Source organism: Arachis stenosperma, chromosome 4, assembly GCF_014773155.1.
Source record: "Arachis stenosperma cultivar V10309 chromosome 4, arast.V10309.gnm1.PFL2, whole genome shotgun sequence".
In the NCBI taxonomy this organism is placed as follows: domain Eukaryota; kingdom Viridiplantae; phylum Streptophyta; class Magnoliopsida; order Fabales; family Fabaceae; genus Arachis; species Arachis stenosperma.
Window position 1 is genome coordinate 11,565,738 of NC_080380.1, and position 21,857 is coordinate 11,587,594.

General features: G+C 32.4%; 1 protein-coding gene across 1 annotated transcript; it reads left to right on the top strand.

The window, feature by feature from the left end:
* The first annotated feature begins 2,673 nt into the window (after positions 1-2,673).
* Positions 2,674-4,708, top strand: LOC130974191 (berberine bridge enzyme-like 21). The gene has a single exon (XM_057898968.1). The coding sequence runs from the start codon at positions 2,721-2,723 to the stop codon at positions 4,380-4,382; it is 1,662 nt and encodes a 553-aa protein (XP_057754951.1). The 5' UTR covers positions 2,674-2,720; the 3' UTR covers positions 4,383-4,708.
* Positions 4,709-21,857: the final 17,149 nt, after the last annotated feature.

The window sequence follows — 21,857 nt, forward strand, 5'->3', positions numbered from 1 at the left end:
ACTATTCGAGATTATTTTATAAGAAATTCAAGATTAAAATCATTTGATATTTTTGTATTTAATATAATTAAAAGATGTATTATTTTAAAAAAAAATGTTTGTATTAAAAAAAATATATTTAATATAAATTCAAATAAAAATATTTTCTTTTAATACATATTTTTTAATACAAACATATATATATATTTTTTACGTAGGCCATCTTTTGATTATATTAAATACAAAAATATCAAATGGTTTTAACTTTAAATTTTTTGTAAAATAATCTCTAGTAATTTTATTATTATTATTATTATTATTATTATTATTGAGTGACACTATATATATATATATATATAAGAATTTAATGAATAAATTTATCATTATTTTTGTCTAAAAAATACAAAAAATATAATACAATATTATTGAGCAATTAATAATAATTATTATTTTATTTTATTTTATTTTTGGACCGGAGACTATTATGTCTAACAAAGAGAAACGTTAGGGATTGATTTGTACATTAGTTTTTCTTGGGGACTAAGATGTCCGTTTTTAAAATCTTTGGGGACTGATCTGGATAATTACACTGCCGGAAAATGAACTAGGGACTGATTTGTCTGCCGGAGTAAAACCTTGGGGATTAATATGTGTATTAATTTTTCTTGGGGACTAAAATGTCCGATTCTAAAATCCTCGGGGACTGATTTGGATAATTACTCATAAATATGTCAAGATCTGTTTGTTACAAGAATAACAGAAAGTATGTAATATATAATTATGAATAATATTATACGTCTAAATTTTTTTATTAACTAAATCTAATTAAATTAGTCTAATATAATAAAAATTAGTTATGACTAACATTATTTTAAGTCTTATTGTTTAATTTAATTGGATTTAATTCATAAAAAAAATTTGATATATAATATTATTCTATAATTATATATAGATAAACCTTCCAGTTAAAAATTTGTTTAAGCCTTAAATATATTAAGAATACTTCAAAATAAGAAATTATTCTTTAAAGGAAAAGTATATTATTTTCTTTTTTTTGTAATAACAATCAATTGTTATTAAAATTAAAAATCAATATATTTAAATGTCATTATATTAAAATTCGTAAATGTTTTAAGAGTTTTGCAAACAAGTTGTCGCCTTAGAGCACTTAATTTTGAATCTTTTATTTAAAATATAGGATTTGAAACTTTAAAAGATAATAAATGTATATAAATTATTTTTAATAACTATATTGACCAATTTTATGTGCACACATAAAATTATTTGTTCAAAAGATGTTTTTGCTAAATTAATAACTTCTATTGAAAATAGATTTTACCAAACAGTCTGCTACACATATAAATTTGTTTGGCTTACAAGCTATACAAGTTGGCTCAATTTCAAAAAAAAAATACACGCACCACTCTTTTAGAATCGAGCGTCCAACGCACGCGCCTTAATTATCCGTTGTGTTTTTCCACAACATGTTCATTATACTGCACTCTTCCTTTTCTTCTTCAATGCAAACCGTCAAGATTCAAACGACATTCGAAACAAACTACGATTTTGAAGAAACGTCCCAACTCCTCGAGAAGAGTAGAAGAAAAGATACAAATCTCCATAAAAAATTACAAAAAAAAAACGAAGAAACATTATTCAAGGTACTCTTTTACTGTTCTTCTAGGTTTTTTTTCTAGATTGTCTCTGCCATGTGCCTCATCCTTAACCAGCAAAACATTAAAAGATTTTAAGAAGAAATATATTGTTTCCCCCCTTATATTGTGGTAAGGTATACTTCAATGAATTTTGGATGTATTTCTTAAATCCTTTGGGTGTATTTCTGTAATCGTTTGCGTGTATTTCTGTAATTATTTGGGTGTATTTCTGTAATCGTTTAGATGTATTTCTGAAGTTCAATTATCTTCAAAACAATTTCAAAGTTTAATTTCAAAAACTATGAAAATCGAAAAAAAAAACGAAGTAAGAATATAAAGAGAGAAACACACGTAAATGACGAGAAGAAATCAGTTATAAACACAAATAAAACAATGAATGAAAAGACAAAGAGAGAATGCACGAAGGAGATCGAACAAATTTGGCAAGAAATTCAAAAAAAAAACAAAATATTTTAAAAAATAGAAGTTATATATTCACATTAATTGATTTGAATTGATTTAAAAATTTATTAAAGAGACACGTAATATAAACAATGCGTTTAAGACTTTTATTATCTTTAAACTTATAAAACTTGTAAACCCAAAACACTTATACGTAAGTATTAATCCTTTACCAAATTATTTGTTCAAAAGATAATTATTTTTTGTACGTGTATTTGTTGTTAACACATTTTTCCAACTTAAAGAATTCAATATTCAACTTATTATTAAAAATCCTGCTCATTATTAATACTAAATACCTGATGAGGATTGAGGACAAATTGACTTCTATTTTTTTTTAAGTAATAATTTAATAATTTGACATGAAAACAATTGTAAGAAAGAAAACGCTATGATTGGTTAATTTAAAAAAAAAAGTTGATTTTTCCAAACACCATCCATGGTATACGACAATTCTCCCACTACTACTAGTCAACAATGGCAAAGAAGCTTCCCCTTTCCAAACACAACTCCCCCCCCCCCCCCCCCCAAATCTCTCTTTCTCTCTCTCTCTATCTATATAAAACTAACTCACTCCCAACTTTCATCTCTGCACAAATTCGTACCTAAACATAACCTCCACCAATGGCAGAGAAATCATCTTCACCTTTTCTCTCTTTTTTTGTTGCAACTTGTCTTCTACTTCTAAATCTTTCTCTTTCTGTTTCTGCGGCAGCACCATCTCCTTCATCATCATCATCTACACTCTATCCCACTTTCCTTCACTGTCTCACACAGCAAACAAACTCCTCATCAACTCAACTCTCCAACATAGTCTTCGACAGATCCAACGCTTCCTTCTCCACGGTTCTCCAAAACTACATCCGCAACGCGCGTTTGAACACGTCATCAACGCCTAAGCCATTGATCATCGTCACTCCCCTTCAAGAATCCCACGTTCAAGCCGCAGTTATCTGCGCCAAGAGCATTCCTATCCAAATCAAGATCAGAAGCGGCGGTCATGACTACGAAGGAATCTCGTATATCTCTGATGAGCCATTCATCATCCTCGACATGTTCAATCTCAGAACAGTCACCGTCGATATAGCTTCAGAAACTGCCGTCGTTCAAGCCGGTGCCACGCTTGGCGAGCTTTACTATAACATATGGAAGAACAGCAAGATCCATGGCTTCCCTGCCGGAGTGTGCCCCACCGTTGGTGTCGGTGGACACCTCAGCGGCGGAGGGTACGGCGCCATGCTCAGGAAATACGGTTTATCTGTCGATAACGTAATCGACGCACAAATTGTTGATGTTAAGGGAAGAATACTCGATAGAAAATCCATGGGGGAGGATCTATTTTGGGCGATTAGAGGTGGCGGAGGAGCCAGCTTCGGCGTCGTTTTGTCGTACACTATAAAGTTAGTTACGGTTCCGGAGGTTGTAACCGTTTTTCAGGTTGAAAGATATTACGAAGAGAATTCAACTGATTTAGTTCTTCAGTGGCAACAAGTTGCTCCAACCACCGATGAGAGACTTTTCATGAGGCTGCTTCTGCAGCCTGTAACCTCCAAGATCGTTAAGAAAACGAAATCCGTTAGAGCAACCGTTATAGCGCTTTTTCTTGGCGGTGCCGACGAGGTAGTTTCGATTCTGAGCAAGGAATTCCCTGTTCTTCGACTCAAGAAAGAGAACTGCACAGAAATGAGTTGGATTGAATCTGTGATTTGGTACAACGACGACGCCGATTACAACAACGGCGCTAAACCGGAGATTCTTCTCCAAAGAGATCTCAATTCTGCGAGTTTCCTCAAGAGGAAATCTGATTACGTTCAGACTCCGATTTCCAGAGACGGATTGGAATGGATCTTTAAAAGAATGGTGCAGTTGGGAAAAGTTGGGTTCGTGTTCAATCCTTACGGAGGGAAGATGGCTGAGATCCCGGCGGACGCGACGCCGTTCCCTCACCGTGCCGGAAACTTGTTCAAGGTTCAATATTCTGTGAACTGGGATGATCCGTCGGCCGGTGCGGCAGTGAATTTCACGAATCAGGCTAAGAGGCTTTACAGTTACATGACGCCGTTTGTGTCAAAGAATCCAAGAAGTGCGTACTTGAATTACAGAGACCTTGACATTGGCATCAATTCATTTGATGCGCATAGCTTTCAGGAAGGCGAGGTTTATGGGTCCAAGTACTTCAATGGCAACTTTGATAGGCTCGTCAAGATTAAGACTGCTGTTGATCCTGAAAACTTCTTCAGGAATGAACAGAGTATTCCAATTCTTCCAAGCAACACCAACGCCTAATCAGTTACAGACTCATCATCATGTTATATTGTTGGACCCTAGAATTATTAATAATTAGCTCGTGAATATTTATGATAATTTGTTGTTTATGTATGCTTGGCCTATATATATGTCGTTGTTTTTGTAATTTATTCTTTTTTGGGTAGGAAGACAGTAAAGAAAGAAAAGACAGACACACAAAAGCCTTTATTTAATTTGTAATTCATTTGATCATCGTGGTTGATGACTTGAAGAAATATTTAAGTAAATAGATATTTGTATACATAAATTGGTCTCTCATTTTTAGTGATACCCTAAAGTAAATTGATAGTAGAGTTTTATTATTATTATTGGTTCGTTTTAGTGTCTAATAGGAATCATATTTATATGAGAAAGGATACTTACATAATTTTTTAAACATCTTTTGTACATTATAAAAAAGGTGACTACTCTAATAAAAATTTTATTATTGTCATTATACGAAGATATTTTATTTTTATTATTGAATAATAAATTATAAAATTTGATTTTTATATATTATAAAAGTGTTATTTTTATATAAAATGTGATCAAACAAATAAATTATACCTTTAAATAAAAATTATTATAAAAAAATATTTTTGACATTTTTATTAGAAAAATTTTTATTGATCATATGGGCAATTGGGCATGTGGCGAATGTGGCAGAGAAATCTGTTAAGTTAGCATTACTTTAATGGAAATTTGATGTGGATATTTGAGGGGTAGTGGGTATTGGCTGAAATATGTGTGATATTTTGTAATTGGTGTGGAAGCGTGACAGCCGCGGAGCTCTCAGCTTTCCAAATGCTAACTAAATCTTGTGACCCTTATTTTTTCTCTTGTCGGTTGGTGTCTGACCTACGTTCCTCTCATTATTTTGTAATTTATCAAGGGTCGACTTGGATATTTAGTTATTTACTCTATTTTTAGTTATACTAATTGGTCATTGACGTAAAAAGTACTGATTAAAATTTTAAGTTGATCTAAAATTATAAACGGTAATGTTAAAAAAATAAAAAAATAATTTAAATTTATTTTATTTAATATTTATTAATTTTAATAATAATTAATAAATATTAAATAAAATAAATTTTAACTTTTTTGTTAGTTAATTTTTTTGTTATCAAATATTATAAATATATTTTATTTAACCACAAAAGATGTTCTAAAAAATTGAAACGTAATCAAAACAATTAGATATTTTATATAATCTTAAAAGGTTTTAAAAATTTAGATTTGGATATAATTTTTTATAAATATAATTAAATAATAAAATATTTTTATCTTTAAAATTTGATCATTTTTATATTAAATGATATTTTTTGAAATTTTTTGAATATTTGAATTTTTTTAAATAAAAAAGGTCTAATGTTATTGAATTGTGCTTTATGCACCTTGTAAATAATTGTCTAAATGTTTTTACAATAATTAAGATAAAATAATTTACTACTTATAGAAAATGACAAGATGATATTTTTAATGATTTCTGTTATATTTTTTATTTTTTAAAAATATTTTTATCATTTTAATATTTTTAAAGGTAATTTTATCAATTTAATTAACCTTTTTATTTTAGCTTCTATTTGGTCATTATTTTTATTCACTGACGTGTTACTTCATAATAGATATTATATAATGTTTGATTACACATACACTACGGTTTTTTTTATTGAAATAAATAAACAAAAAATATTATTTTTCTAAATACGCACTCCAAAAAATTGTTACCTAAATGCGCAGCACTATGTCTCGACCACTACTCACAAATTGGGTTTAGCCACCATTTTATAATTGTCACCCACAAAATACATGCAAAGCTGACAGAAAAAATGTTGACCATCATTTCAATCCTGCCAACCACAAAATAGAAAATTGTACATTACATAATTGTCATGAAAAATATATGAAATAACTTATAAATATCCATTAACTGCTCAATTATTTCCCACTACTAGTGTATAACCCGCGCATACGCGCAGGCTGCTTTATAATAAAGATCATACCTCTTATGAACTACACTGTCAAAATTATTTGGTTCAATAATTACAACTCACGGGTTTGACAACTGAGATAAAGCTTTAGCTTATTAGTTTCCATCTTCACAGCTAGGCATAAAAATATAAACTGAAATACACATAACTGCATTAACTACCTATTTTTGACATGTAAACTTCTTTCATACTATTCTTTATGTATCTGGCAAGGGTAGTCGGTCAATCCAAGCAAGCATCAGCAATGCAACCGATAGCAATGCTGTGGCGCTCCAATATATTTTCTGAATGCTCTTATCCAGTTCCTGAATCATGTCTTACACAACTCTTTAATGGAGAATTTAAGGCATACTCAATCTTCAAGGAGAATTAGCCTCTGTTAATATTGAATCTCAGCAAAAATTAATTCATAAGTATGAAACTAATAATGATAGGCCATCCAGAAATTGAAAATAAGACATCATTGAATAATATATTACCAGAAAAGAAGATCCACGTCCATGCCATGACACCAACATATGCCTGAAAATATAAAATGTTGAAAAAAATAAATCCATTTGATACTAACAAAACAAATGATACCTGAACATCAACATATAATTTCTCAATATAGACCAATTCGTGGGTGTCCTTCCTTAAATAGTCATTTCTTGGGTGTCTCTCACATAATGGTACTATGGACCAATTCGTGGGCGTCTGGCTTGAGATGGAGGCTAAACCCATTTCGTGGCTGGTGGCCTAGAGATGGTGTTGCGCATTTAGATAACAATTTTTAAGAATGTGCATTTAGGGAATTAATATTTTTTTTATTTTTTTTAATAAAAAAGCCCATACACTACAGCACCTTTGATTTGCATTCAGAGTATCCGTTCTCTCAAAAGAAATGGTCCAATAATAAATAATCAAGTTGAAAGATTTTTTCTTTTAAGAAATTGGAAATAAATTTAAAAAGAAGTGAATATTTTATAAAAATAAATTTAAGAAGAAAAAAGAAAGATATATAGACATTACAGTTTTTTTTTCAACGATAGAATATGATTTTCATTAACAAAAATAAATGGTTTAAAATGACTAGACAAGGATAAAAAACGAATAGATTTATAAAAAATTTAATACATATTTTATTGTAAAAAAAAGAAAAAGTAAGGCTTTCAGATTCTTTAACATTCTTCCATAGCTTTCTGAACTGCTGCCAAGACTTTAGATGGAGAAATTTGATGACCTTTAAAGATGAGAACGTTTCGGGCTTTCCAAACCTGTCAGGTAATGTTTGTTGCGAGTTCTCTTTTTTTTAGTTGCTTTATTTCTTTTCAATTCATTTTTCAGTCTCATCCACCATTTTCAAGTTTCTTCTTGCTAGTCTGGTTTTGACAAATTTGCTGTTTGTCAAACATCCTTCGATTCTGTGCACTTTCAAAAACAATGAAAGGTTGATTCCTCAACTTGCTTGCACCACCGGCAGATTGGGTTTACTGATTGAATTCGAGATTGGATCTTCTGAAGAATAGGTAGTCCCTCATGCATAATCTTCTAAAGGCAATTCTTAATTTTTGGATGACAGTTTATTTTTCACAAATTAGACCATAATACTTTGTGTTGGTACTGTTCTGGCAAGTATTCCAAAAGTGGGTGAAAAAATTGGAAGCTTATTCTGTATGCCGAGTTCATAGTGAAACTACCATTTTTTTTTCATCCAGGTAACTCTATTTTCAATTTCATGTATCTGTGTGTTGAGGATCGCTGTAGCAATTTCTGGACTGAAGATTAATTCAATTAGTGATTGATTCCATGACATGGTAGGTATAATTAGGTCTGAGACTCTCTTTGATCTTTCTTCTGTATGTTGTGAGAGATTAGGAGTGATAACTACATAGTCTCTGACCCATGAATCCTCCCTAATTTGAATAGATAGACCTCTGCCCACTTTCCAGAGAATTCCTTTCTCTAAGACTTTTCTTCCTCCATTATACTATGCCAACTCCAGGAAGGATTTGTACCTATTTTTGCTCTTAAGAAACCAGAATTCCGATAATACTTATTTTGGTAAACTTTATTGATAAGAGAGTTTGGCCTGGAGAGTATACGCCATCCTTGCTTTGCTAATATTGCTAGATTAAAGGCTTTAAGGTCTTTGAAGTTTAATCCTCCTTGATTCTTTAGTCTCCAAGTAATTCTCCAACCAATCCAGTGCATTCTCCATTCAGACTCCTTTTGGCCCCACCAAAATTGTAGGATGGCTCTTTGAATTTCTTCAAGGAGAATTTCTGGTAGTTTGAAACAGTTTAGAGTGTAAATAGCAATCGTCATGGCCACAACCTTAATTAACACTTCTCTGTAGGGGTGTGCATGGCCCGGTCCGCCCAAATCCGGCTTCACCCAGCCCGTGTGCACCCTAAGCTGGGAACTGAAAAAGATATATATGTTTTAAATTTATTTTAATATTATGTTATATTAATTATAAGTTTATTGTTTTCTATTTAATCACACTTGTTGAATTAGAAAATAGAACAAAAGAAGCATCAAATTAGAATTTACGGACAAATTCAAGTTCAAATATGGATATCAACTTTTCGGTAACAAGTTTTTTTTTTATAAATAAGTGCATCATAAATAAGTTTTTTAATAAATAAATTTTTTATAAATTATTGTTAAAGCTAAAAGACCCGGTTTTCACCCGGTTTCGACCTGGTATAGTTGTGGCCTGAAAATATTTAGGTTTCATCGGGTTTAGAATTGGGTTAGGGTCTAAAAAATAGACCCGGTGTATATTTAGGGCCGGATTTAGGTTAGGACAAACCCGATTTCACCCGACTTATGAACACCCCTACTTCTTTGCCACTAGTAGATAAAAGAGCTCGTTTCCAAAGACTCAATTTCTGAATCACCCTGTCCTTAATGTAGTTGAAAGTGGCCTTCTTGGATCTTTGAATCACTGCTGAGAGGCTCAGATATTTGTTCTGATTTTCAATTTGTGGTACCAAAAGAATTTGAGCTAACTGGTCACGAATGTGAACTGGGTATTTTTGCTGAAAAAGATAGATGACTTATCAAGATTAACCTTTTGCCCACTTATTTCCTCATAAACCTGTAAAATTCGAAACAAGTTTTATCATTTTTTCTCACTTGCTTTGCTAAAAAGTATTGAATTATCTGTGAAAAATAATAGTTGATTCTAAGACACCTCTGATTGAGTCTCAACTCGATCGGATATTTTCCGTCTCTGTTCTCCTCTGTAGAGCAGATGGAAGAATCTCTCTGCACAAAATAGGAATAGATAGGGGATAGAGAGTCACCTTGTCGTAACTCTCTACATGGCTTGAAAAAATTAAACCATAAAGTTGACTTTCCATAATGACAGAATAGGAAACTGTTGTCATAAGTTTCTTTATCCAAACCATCCATTTTTCACAAAATCTCAATTTCTACATTATATTTCACACAAAACTCCATTCAATCCGATCATAGGTCTTTCTCATATCTAATTTCAATGCCATATCATAATCACCATAATTCTTATTTTTCAGAAAATGCATATATTTATGAGCAATAATCAATATGTTATCACTAATCAACCTGCCTTTGATAAAAATACTCTGGGGATCACTTATAATTCTGTTCATAACAGTTTGTAGTCTATGAACCAGAATTTTAGAAATTATTTTGTTAAAAATAATGCTTAAGCAGGGCGGACGTGCTTCATAGATTTAGTATTCAGTACTTTTGGAATAAGACAGATATGTGTGTGATTGAAGGCTTTAAGAATTTTACCTCCAGAAAAGAAATTCTTTACTGCCTGAACCACGTCACCTTTGATATTCTCCCAAAAAAATTGAAAAAATATGGCTGTAAAACCATCCTCCCCCGGAGAGGAGAAGAGGTTGATGGAATAAACTGCTGTTTTTATTTTTGCTTCAGTAACTGGCCGAATCAAGGACCTGTTTGTGGCTATATTTATCTTGTTCAGTATACCTTGCAACTCGACTTATAGGTTTCTAGGTTGGCTAGTAGCAAAGAGATCTTCAAAGTATTTTTACGCTATTTCTACCATACCCTCCAGATCATTAGCAACTCTACCCTCTTCATCCTCCAACTCCACTAACTTATTTTTTCTATTCCTGATTTAGAATTTGGAATGAAAAAATGTAGTGTTCTTGTCTCCTCAATTAAGCCGCTGCACTCTCGATTTTTCTCTTCAATACCGTTGCTCCTTTTCCAATATCTCCTCTAGTTCCGCTTTTCATATTCGAATATTACTTCCATTTGCCTCGAAACCTTTATTGGATTCATAAACAATCTAATCTTTAAGGTGCTGAATATTGGTTTGTGAGTTAGAGGAAGAGGTTCTTTGTCATTCAACAATCTTATACCTGCAATGTTTTAATTTCCTAACCAGCTTGTACATTGGTGAACCTTGAATGTCGACCTTCCAAGACCTTTTGATTAGATTAATAACCTCTTGATTCTCACACCAGCGTTCCTGAAACCTGAAACGACATTTTCCCCTCCTTTTCTCTATCCCCGAACTGAGAAGTAACGATTTATGATCAGAATCTGTGTCCTCTACATGCTTCGCAATAGCCGCTGAAAATTCAATTTGCCAGCTATTTGTAACTAAGACTCTATCCAGCCTTTTTTTAATAAAGTTCCTTTCGAATGGTCTATTACTCCATGTGAATTTATCACTCTCGTATTCCATGTCTACTAACCTCCTGAAATTAATAAAATCATTGAACTGCTGGATGGAAGTTGCAATCTTAATTCGGCCACTTTCTTTTTCATGATTAGAACGAATTGCATTATAATCACCCATCACTATAATACTCTTACCCCTTCTCTCGAAAACTTCCAGAACTTTATTAAATTGTCCCATTCTTATACCTTTTTTAGTGTACAAATAAACACCTATCACCTATCACTATAATACTTTACTCTTTTATTCTTTAATTGTATAATGAATGTTCTTACTCAATTTTTTTTTTTATAAAAGGATCATTTTTTACACAATTATTTATAATAGATTACATTCATAATGTTCTATTCCGAATTATTTTCATCGATCCAAATACTAATTATATTAGAATCTGATAAGTTAGTCTATTTAATTTAGACATGTAATATTTAATATTTTATTTTATTTTTTACTATTTGTGGTTTTTTTTTTTATATCAGATTTAAACAAAATCAAGTAATTAATAAGTTAAAAATACCGTTATTATGATAGTATGCCACATAATTTTAATATTCTTTTATGCTATCAATACATAAAAATTAAATTTTTTAAAATAGTAATAATTTTTTTGCCAATAATATCAAATATATCTAAACAAATAATGCTTTAAATATATATTATTTTACATAATACTATATATATATATATATATATATATATATATATATATATAATATTAGTAACAAGTATATATTATGGATAAAACCTAGATCTTAATACATGATTATGAAAAAGATAATATTTATATATTATTAAAGTTGGAATGTCTGTATTAATAATATTTTAAATTTCTTATAATTATATCATTCTCATTATATTATTCTAAAACAGTTATATATATTTTGGCGTTAAGTATGTTGTCATGAATCGTGACACGTTTTGATATGAGTGTGCTTGTCTCTTTTTTTATTTTTTATTTTTGGAAAGTATCAATTATAAATTATTATATTTATCAATATTTAATAATTATGTTAAGATTTATCAATATTAAAAATATTTTATATCATATCTTTTTAATAATTACAATAATTTTTTTATATCCCTATGAATATTATATATAGTGTTTTATTTATATTGTTTATGAACATAAATTCTAGAATCAAAATATTTTGTTTTTATTTTTTAATTTTCCTTTTTTCTTAATTATTTTATATAATAATATTATATTTTTTATTGAAATTGATTCTTTTTATAATATAAATTATAATTTTATTTTTTTTATGAATCCAACTTTATTATAATTCTTTGATTTATATAATGAGTGTTCTTCTTATTCAATTTTTTTGTCGTTGCAGCTGGAACTATTTTTTACACCATTACTTACAATGCATTATATCTCTATTTTTTACTCAATTATTTACAATACATTATATCTATTATATTCCATTTCAAATTATTTTTGTTGATCCGAATGCTAATTATATTTGAATCTGATAAGTAGGTCTATTTAAGTTGGATATGTCTTATTAATTTCTTAATTTTTAATTTTAATTTTATTTTTATTATTTATAATTTTTTTTATCAAATTCAAATATATTCAAATAATTAAATTAAAAAATACTATTAATATAATAGTATGCCGTATAATTTTAATATATTTTCAAGCTATCAATACATAAAAAAAGTTCTTTAAAATAATAATTATATTTAGTTGTCAATAATATTAAATATGTATAAGAAAAAAATTTCTCAAAATAGGTATATATTTTACATAACACTTTACGTATATTAATATATTATATAATATTAGTAACAAATATTATGAAAGAAATGTGGATATTAATACATGATTATAAAAAAAATATTTATATATTATTAAATTTAAAATATATATATTAATATTGTAAATCACTTATTAATGGCAGTAATATACATGATTATATTATTAAAAAAAAGATAAAAATTTTATTTTATTATATAAATTATACTAAATATAAATTATTCAAATTATACATAAAATTGTACATAATTATTTATTCTTAAAGTAGAGAATGAAAATATTTTATTATTATTATTATTATTATCATTAATTAATAATTTTTTTAATTTTAAAAGTATTATAATTAAAAATATAGATTCTGACTGAATAATAAATATGTTAGTCTATTAGATAGAATTTTTAAATTAAATTATAAGAGTAAAATAATATTTCAATTTTTTTTGTTCGAAATCCATAGTTTATTTTAGATAATTTGAGATTTTATTTTATGATGTATTGAGTATAATTTTATTTCAATGCTCTTTATTATCATATTATTAGTTAATAATTTCTTTCCTAAACTTAAAAGAATTATACTAATAGAAAGAATATGTATACTAATATATGATTATTAAAAAAATATTTATATATAATTAAAGTTAGAATACGTACATTAATGTTCTAAATCAATTAATGGTAGAGACATATATGATCATATTATTAGAAGAAAGATAATATTTTAAATTATTACTAATTAAATTAAACATAAATTATACAACTTATACTACAATTTTACATAATTATTTATTCTTAAATTACGAAAAATCAAATTATTATATCATTAATTAATAATTTATGTTTTAATTTAAAAGCATGATAATTAAATGCATACAACTCGGATTAAGAAGTAAATATGTTAATCTTTTAAATAGAATTTTTAAATTAAATTTTGATAATAAAATAATATTTTTAGTTTTTTCTTTGTTAGAAATCTTGTGATTGATTTATTTTAGATACTTATTTTAAGATTTTGTTTCCTAATACGGTGTATTGGGTATGATTTTATTTTAGTATTTTTTATTTTCTTTTTATCTACCCATGGGTGTTTTAAAAGTGTATAATTATTTAAACAAATATTTTAAATAATATTAATATTTTAGAATTTATCTTATACAAAATCATAAATGGAATAACTTGTCATAATAATTACAATTAAAGAAATATAGAATAAAATAACCATTAAATATAACTTATATTAATTGAATTGTTACAATTAATAAAAAAATCAGTGTACATAGATGCATAATTAGTATATAATTATGACATAAATAATATCTTAATTTAATACCATTTACACTGATCATTAGATTTATTATTGTAATAAATACATGAAAAAAGAAGAATCAAATATTGTTGTATTAACACAAATTCTATGAGACTTTTTAATAACTATTACTACCTAATAATTAAACCCCTTAAAATAATAATAAATGGAACCTAATCAATTTATATGTACAATACTAAACATGATTGAAACCTAATCAATTAGAACCTAATAATTAGAATTATAATCTCTTAAAAAAATTAATTTGAATTTTGAGAGTAAAATAATATTTTAAATAATACTAAGCATAAATAAATATAATATATAAATTTATTATATATATTAATATATATTAATATGCGAACGGTAAGATTTATACATTATTAAAGTTATAATGCGTGCATAAACGTTTTAAATTAATTAATAAAAAAGTATATTATTACATTATTAGAAAAAAGGTAATAATCTAATTATTATTAATTATATGTATTAAACGTAATTTACATAATTATACTATAATCATACAAAATTATTTAAGATTAGAGAATTAAATTATTATATAAGAATTGTTATGATTACTAAGTTATATTTTAACATTCAGTTTAATATATTGTTAAATAGAGTATTATTTAAAATTTTAATATATATTTTTTATTTTGTTATTTTTTTAGGTATGATCTTATTAGAGATGTCAAGGTAATGCTTAAACATATATAAGAAGTAATTGTATAATTTGTATATCAATAATAAATCAATTATATATTTTATACCATTCTTAATTAATTCTTTATTTTGAAATTATTTTATAACAGTGTCTTATATAGTGCACATTTAAGAATCCAAATGTATATCTATTTACTTTAGGAAGGATACTATTTTGTACTCAATTATATTGAAGACTCTCCAATTCCAGTAAATTCTTTTTTGCTTTCAACCAAACTAAAAAATATTCCCAAAAGAAGAGGTGACCCATTCTTGATAGACAAGAGTTATATAATTCATTTTTAAATGAGTTGGTTTAAATTTATTTTGATGAATTTTTTAGAAATAAATTTATGTGTTTTTAATTTATAAATATAATATAATTTCTAACTAGAAAATAAAATTTAAAAATCTATAATAAATTTAATAGTGCAATATTTTTATTGTGCTAGAACTTGATGAGTTGTGACAAATTAAAATAATTGTAAAAATATTTTTAAATTTTATATAAATTATTTTTAAATTTATCTTAATATGTTATAGACATAATGTTATAGAGATGGACTTAAATTGAGATTCACATTCTATGAGAATTTTGCAAATTAATTCATCAAATATATGTATAATTACTGTTTATACCCTATCCCAATACTATAGTCCAGGTCCAAGTAAGCTAAAGAAGGCCCAATCCAAAGGTTGACCTTTACCGCTTACTCGACCTCCTCAAAAAGGTCGAGTTCGACATAATCTAGCAGATAACACTTATTCAAATAAAGTAACTGCCCCCTGAAATCTCCCATCCACTTCTAGAAGAGATATCTCAACAACTCTAAGATAAAGGGACGGTTATCCACCTTCAGAAGTGGAACTATTCCAACGGTGGTTGTTGGATCACCCCTATAAATACACTAACACGCTCAAGTAAACCCAAGTTCCAATACACCGTAAACCTGCTTAACCCTTTACTGACTTATGCATCGGAGTGTTTTTGCAGGTACCACCCCCTATTCCTCAAAACACATAACTCGGACGGCGACTCCCAGGCAAGAACAGCTCGGAGATCATATTCCCTCAATGTTTGGGCCTTTCATTCAAGCCCAATCCAAATATTTCAGGTTATCCTCGTAACATTGGTGCCGTTGTCGGGGACCTGGAAGATCAACTCATCATGGCGAACGACCAGAACGAAGACGGACATACTGCATCGGAGTCTGAGCAAGAGCATCAAGATGCAGTCAACAACGATGAGCCATAATATCTCTGCAAGGAGTGGATAGACAACATAAGGAAGGTCCCTCAGGTGTGCAAGACTCAAGAAGAATCTCCTTTGAAGTGCACGAACCAGAGAAAGAGGGACAACCTCACTCCGCCGATCTCATGGGGCTGCTACACGGCCACCAAGGGCGGCTAGAACAGCTGGAACAAGAATTAGAACGACAGCAAGAGGCGGAGAGAAACCTAAGGAGAGAGGTTGAACGACGAAAAGAGCTTGAAGCAAAACTCTTAAGACTAGAATCCAATCTCTGAGGCAGGAGCTCTCGCGTTGACCGAGAAGACACCCCATTGGAGGAGAAGATCCGTTCAGTGAAGACATCATGAGGGCAAAAGTTTCAAAAAACTTCAAAGCCCTGACATGGATCTGTACGACGGGACCACCGACCCAAAACACCACCTCAGAAACTTCAAAAGTCAGATGTATCTAGCCGACGCCTCTGATGCTACCCGCTACAAAGTCTTTCCAATGACTTTGACAAAGGCGGCGATGAAGTGGTTCGATAGCCTCCCCCCCAAGTCGGTCACCAGCTTTGATGACCTCTCGCGTAAGTTCCTTATGCGGTTTTCAATCCAGAAAGATAAAATTAAGCATGCACCTAGCCTACTAGGAGTAAAACAGGAGGTCAGAGAACCCCTGAGAGATTACATGGAGAGGTTGAACAAAGCATGCTTGGAAATTCAAGATCTTCCCACGGAAGCAGTGATCATGGGCCTAGTAAATGGGCTCCGAGAAGGACCCTTCTCTCAGTCCATCTCAAAAAGGCATCCGACTTCTTTGAATGATGTACAAGAAAGAGCCGAAAAGTACATCAACATGGAGAAAATGCCAAACTGCGGGAATCGAGCTGGCGATCCGGGCACCCTCACCCATCAAGGGAAAAGGAGAGGGAGTCCAAGAAGAAAGAAGAAGTCGGGTCAGAAAGGCCCAGAAGATATCATTCTTACACTCCCCTACGAGTTTCTCTCGTCGATATTTACAGAAAAATTTGTCACACTGAAAAGCTACCTCCCCCTCGGCCCATCAAGAACAAGAAGGGGGGAAGTCGTAGCGAATACTGTGAATACCACAAGTTATATGGGAACTCAACAAATGATTGTTATGACTTAAAAAATGTGATAGAAAAGCTGGCCAAGGAAGGCCGGCTTGACAGATATCTCATGGAAAGGTCAGACAATCATGGAAAGAGGAAACGAGATGAGGAAGATCGGAGAGATCCGCCACCACGGACCCCGGAACGACATATACATATGATCTCGGGAGGGTTCGCTGGAAGAGGACTCACCAAGTCATCTCGTAAAAGACATCTGAAGGAAGTTTACCGAGTCGGGAGTGACTTACCCGACCTCCCAACCATCTCTTTCACTAAAGAAGATGGGTAGTGTATTGTTCCCGGACATGACGATCCGGTGGTGATTACCATGATCCTTGCCAACGCTCATCTATACAAAACTTTGGTGGACCAGGGAAGCTCGATAGATATCCTATTCAAACTAGCGTTTGATAAGTTGGGATTGGACGAAAAGGAGTTAAGGGCATATCCTGACACCCTCTACGGATTGGGGGACACACCTATAAAACCACTAGGATTTATACCCCTACATACAACTTTTGAAAAGGGGATGAAATCCAAAACTCTGAGCATTGACTTTATTGTCGTCGATGTGGGTTCAGCCTATAATGCCTTGATAGGAAGGACAACCTTAAATCGGCTTGGAGCAGTGGTATCTATCCCCATCTTTGCATGAAGTTCCCAACACCAGAGGGAATTGAAACCATCAGAGGAGATTAGAAGTTGGCGAGAAAGTGTTACAATGAAAGCCTAAACCTGAGGGGTAAAGGTAAGGAGGTGAACACCACTGAACTCGGAGGCATCCGAGTTAAAGAAGAATTACGACCACAGCCCGGAGGAAAGACTGAAGAAGTGTAGATCGGGCAAGAAGTCAGAAAAAATACCAACATAGGAACCAATTTAAAAGGAGATTTGAAGCAGAAGCTGATAAGGCTCGTACGAAAAAATTTCGACCTCTTCACCTGGAAAGCCTCCGATATGCCCAGAATAGATCCCGAACGGGCTCAAGTGGTCGAAGAACAAATACAAGCCCTTTTAGAGGCCGACTTTATCAGAGAAGTCAAGTATCTGGCTTGGCTGGCAAACGTGGTGCTAGTCAAGAAGCAGAACGGCAAGTGGAGGATGTGCGTTGACTACACCGACTTGAATAAGGCGTGTCCAAAAGACCTATATCCCCTTCCAAATATTGATACCTTAGTAGATTCCAGCTCAGGATATCAACTCTTGTTGTTCATGGATGCATACTCGGGATATAATCAAATCCTGATGTATAGTCCGGATCAGGAGAAGACATCTTTCATCACACCTAGAACAAATTATTGCTATGTGGTCATGCCTTTTGGGTTAAAAAATGCAGGAGCCACATACCAAAGGTTGATAAACAAGGTATTTGCACCTCACCTTGGAAGTTTAATGGAAGTATATGTGGACGACATGTTAATAAAAACCCAGGATGAGGCCGGTCTCTTAACTGACCTCTCAATAGTCTTCAGCTCTATAAGGACGCATGGGATGAGATTGAATCCCACAAAATGCACCTTTGCAGTGGAGGCTGGAAAATTTCTAGGATTTATGCTAACACAAAGGGGGATCAAAGCTAACCCCGATAAGTAAAGAGCAGTCCTGGAAATGAAGAGCTCGACCTATTTAAGGGAAGCCCAACAGCTGAATGGCCGACTTGTAGCTCTCTCCAGGTTTTTAGCAGGATCAGCATTAAGATCCCTGCCACTTTTTTCTCTACTAAGAAAAGGATGCCAGTTCGAATGGACTCCCGAATACGAAGAAGCCTTCCAGGAGTTCAAAAGGTTTTAAGCCAACCTATTGTTCTGACTCGACCTAAAATCAGGGAAGAATTCGTCCTGTATCTGTTTGTAGCCGAAAAAGCCGTGGCATCAGCACTGGTACGGGAGGATGAGGTCGGGTAGCATCCTGTATACTTCACCAGTAAAGTTCTACAAGGCCCCGAGTTAAGGTACCAAAAACTCGAGAAGTTTGCATATGCCTTAATAGTGGCGTCTCGAAGGCTACGACCTTATTTTCAAGCTCATACAATAAAAGTTCGAACAAACCAGCCCATGAAGCAAATTCTTCTAAAATAGAAATTACGGGCAGAATGGTTCAATGGGCTATAGAACTATCTGAGTTCGACCTAAAGTATAAAACTCGGACAGTAATTAAAGCCCAATGCCTGACTGACTTCATGGCGGAATATGCAGAAGATCAAGAGGAGGCCTCCACAACTTGGGAGTTGTATGTGGACGGCTCTTCTAATAAATCGGAAGCGGTGCAAGCTTAATAATGGTCAACCAAGAGTGGACCCAAATAGAAGTCTCTCTGAAATTTGAATTTTCGGTCTCCAACAATTCAGCAGAATATGAAGCCTTGATTGTCGGGTTGAAGTTAGCAGAAGAAGTCGGTGCAACCAAAGTAGTGGTTTTCAGTGACTCTCAAGTGGTAACTTTTCAAATCAACAGAGAGTATCATGCTAAAGATCCAAACATGAAAAGGTACTTAGATAAAACTTTGGAGTAACTTAGGCGATTCTCAGAGACCGAGGTCGAACACATAACCCGGGATCTTAACAGCAGAGTGGACGCCCTCTCTAAATTAGCAAGTACCAAACCAAGAGGAAATAACAGAAGGCTGATCCAGGAAACCCTCCAAGAGCTCTCTGTCACGAAGACGGAGGCTAAACAAGATGCCCTAAAGGTTTCCGGCTTAGACCTCAGAAGAATGATCCAGTTAATCGAATATATAAAATTCGACATCCTACCTAAGGAGGAAAAAGAAGCCAAGAGAATCCGAAGGGAGGCACAAAGTTATACCTTGGTAAAGAATATCCTCTATATCCACACCATTGCTGAAGTGCATCCCGACCTCAAAGACGACAGAAGTTCTAGAAGAGGTACATAATGGCATCTGCAGAAACCATCTCAGAGCAAGTTTTTTAGCCAAAAAAGTTATCCGAGCTGGGTTTTACTAACCGACCTTGCCGAAAGATGCTACCGACTTCGTGAAGAAATGTCAGCCATGCCAAATGCAGTCGCTCCCCCTGAAGAACTTATCAGTAAAACTTCTCCATGACTTTTTGTAAAATGGGGATTGGACCTACTCAGACCTTTTTTCCAAGCACATGGATAAGTAAAATACCTCATAGTGGGAGTGGACTACTTCACGAAGTGGATCGAAGCAGAACCCTTAGCTACCATCACAGCTTAGAGAAGTTGGAAGTTCCTCTATAAGAATATCATTACCATGTATGGTATTCCCCATTTCATTACTACAGATAATGGTACCCAATTCACCGACTCTACATTCAGAAACTTGGTAGCCAGTATGAAGATCAAGTATCAGTTCACCTCGGTTGAGCACCCACAAGCAAATGGGCAAGCAGAAGCCGTTAACAAAGTCATACTGGCTGGATTAAAGAAAAGATTACAAAATGCAAAGGGGGCTTGGGCCGAGGAGCTCCTTCAAGTGTTATGGGCGTATCGAACTACACCCCAATAAGCTACTAGAGAAATACCCTTCCGACTTGTTTATGGCATAGAAGCCATGATACCAGTTGAAGTCAATGAGCAAAGTCCAAGGGTAAGGTTCTATGATGAGGTCGACAATATCAGACACATAAAGAAGAGACCGAACTACTCTTTGAGGTCCGATAAAGGCATGAAACTTCCCACAAACATGCAAGTGCACCAAGCAGAAATAAAGAAAGCACTACATGAATGACGAAGAAAGATAAAGAAGAACCAACCTTTTTTGTAGAATCAAAGAGAAGCAGTCACGACGAAAGAAAGCGATGAAGCACCCAAGAACGGAAGACCAAAGGGAGTTTTTGAGTGGAAAAGCAAAAGAACAGGGAAAGAAACTTCGAAGAGAAGACAAAAGAAAATAAAGAAAGAAGAGGGAACATATTTATAACATACTAGGGGCATAACAGTAAAATGACGTTTTCATTAAAGAAATACGCTGTTACCAATGTAACTGCTCTCATGTGTAAATACAAAATTCCAAACGGACGCGACGGTTGAGCCATTCAAAATCACGTCGGTTCTTAAATTAAAACCACGTCGCTTTTCCGACTTGAATAGACCCGAGTTCAAGTAATACTCAAATCGAACTCGTAGCTAAGAGATCGGATTCGAGTAGGGGCACTGTTCATACCCTACCTCAATACTATAGTCCAGGTCCAAGTAAGCCAAAGAAAGCTCAATCCAAAGGTTGGCTTTTACCGCTTATCCGACCTCCTCAAAGAGGTCGAGTTCAACATAATCTGGCAGATAACACTTATTCAAATTAAATAAAGTAGCTGTAACTGTCCCCTAAAATCTCTCATCCACTTCTAGAAGAAATATCTTAACAACACTAAGATAAAGGGACGGTTATCCACCTTCAGAAGTGGAACTACTCCAACGGTGGTTATTGGATCACCCCTACAAATACGCTGACACACTCAAATAAACCCAAGTTCCAATACATGATAAACCTGTTAATCCCTTGCTGACTTAGATATTGGAGTATCTTTGCAGGTATCATCCCCTATTCCTTAAAACACATAACTCGGACGATGACTCCCAGGCGAAAACAGCTCGGAGATCACCTTCCCTCAACATTTGGGCCTTTCATTTAAGTCCAATCCAACTATTTTAGGTTACCCTCGTAACAATTACATAATAGAAGAT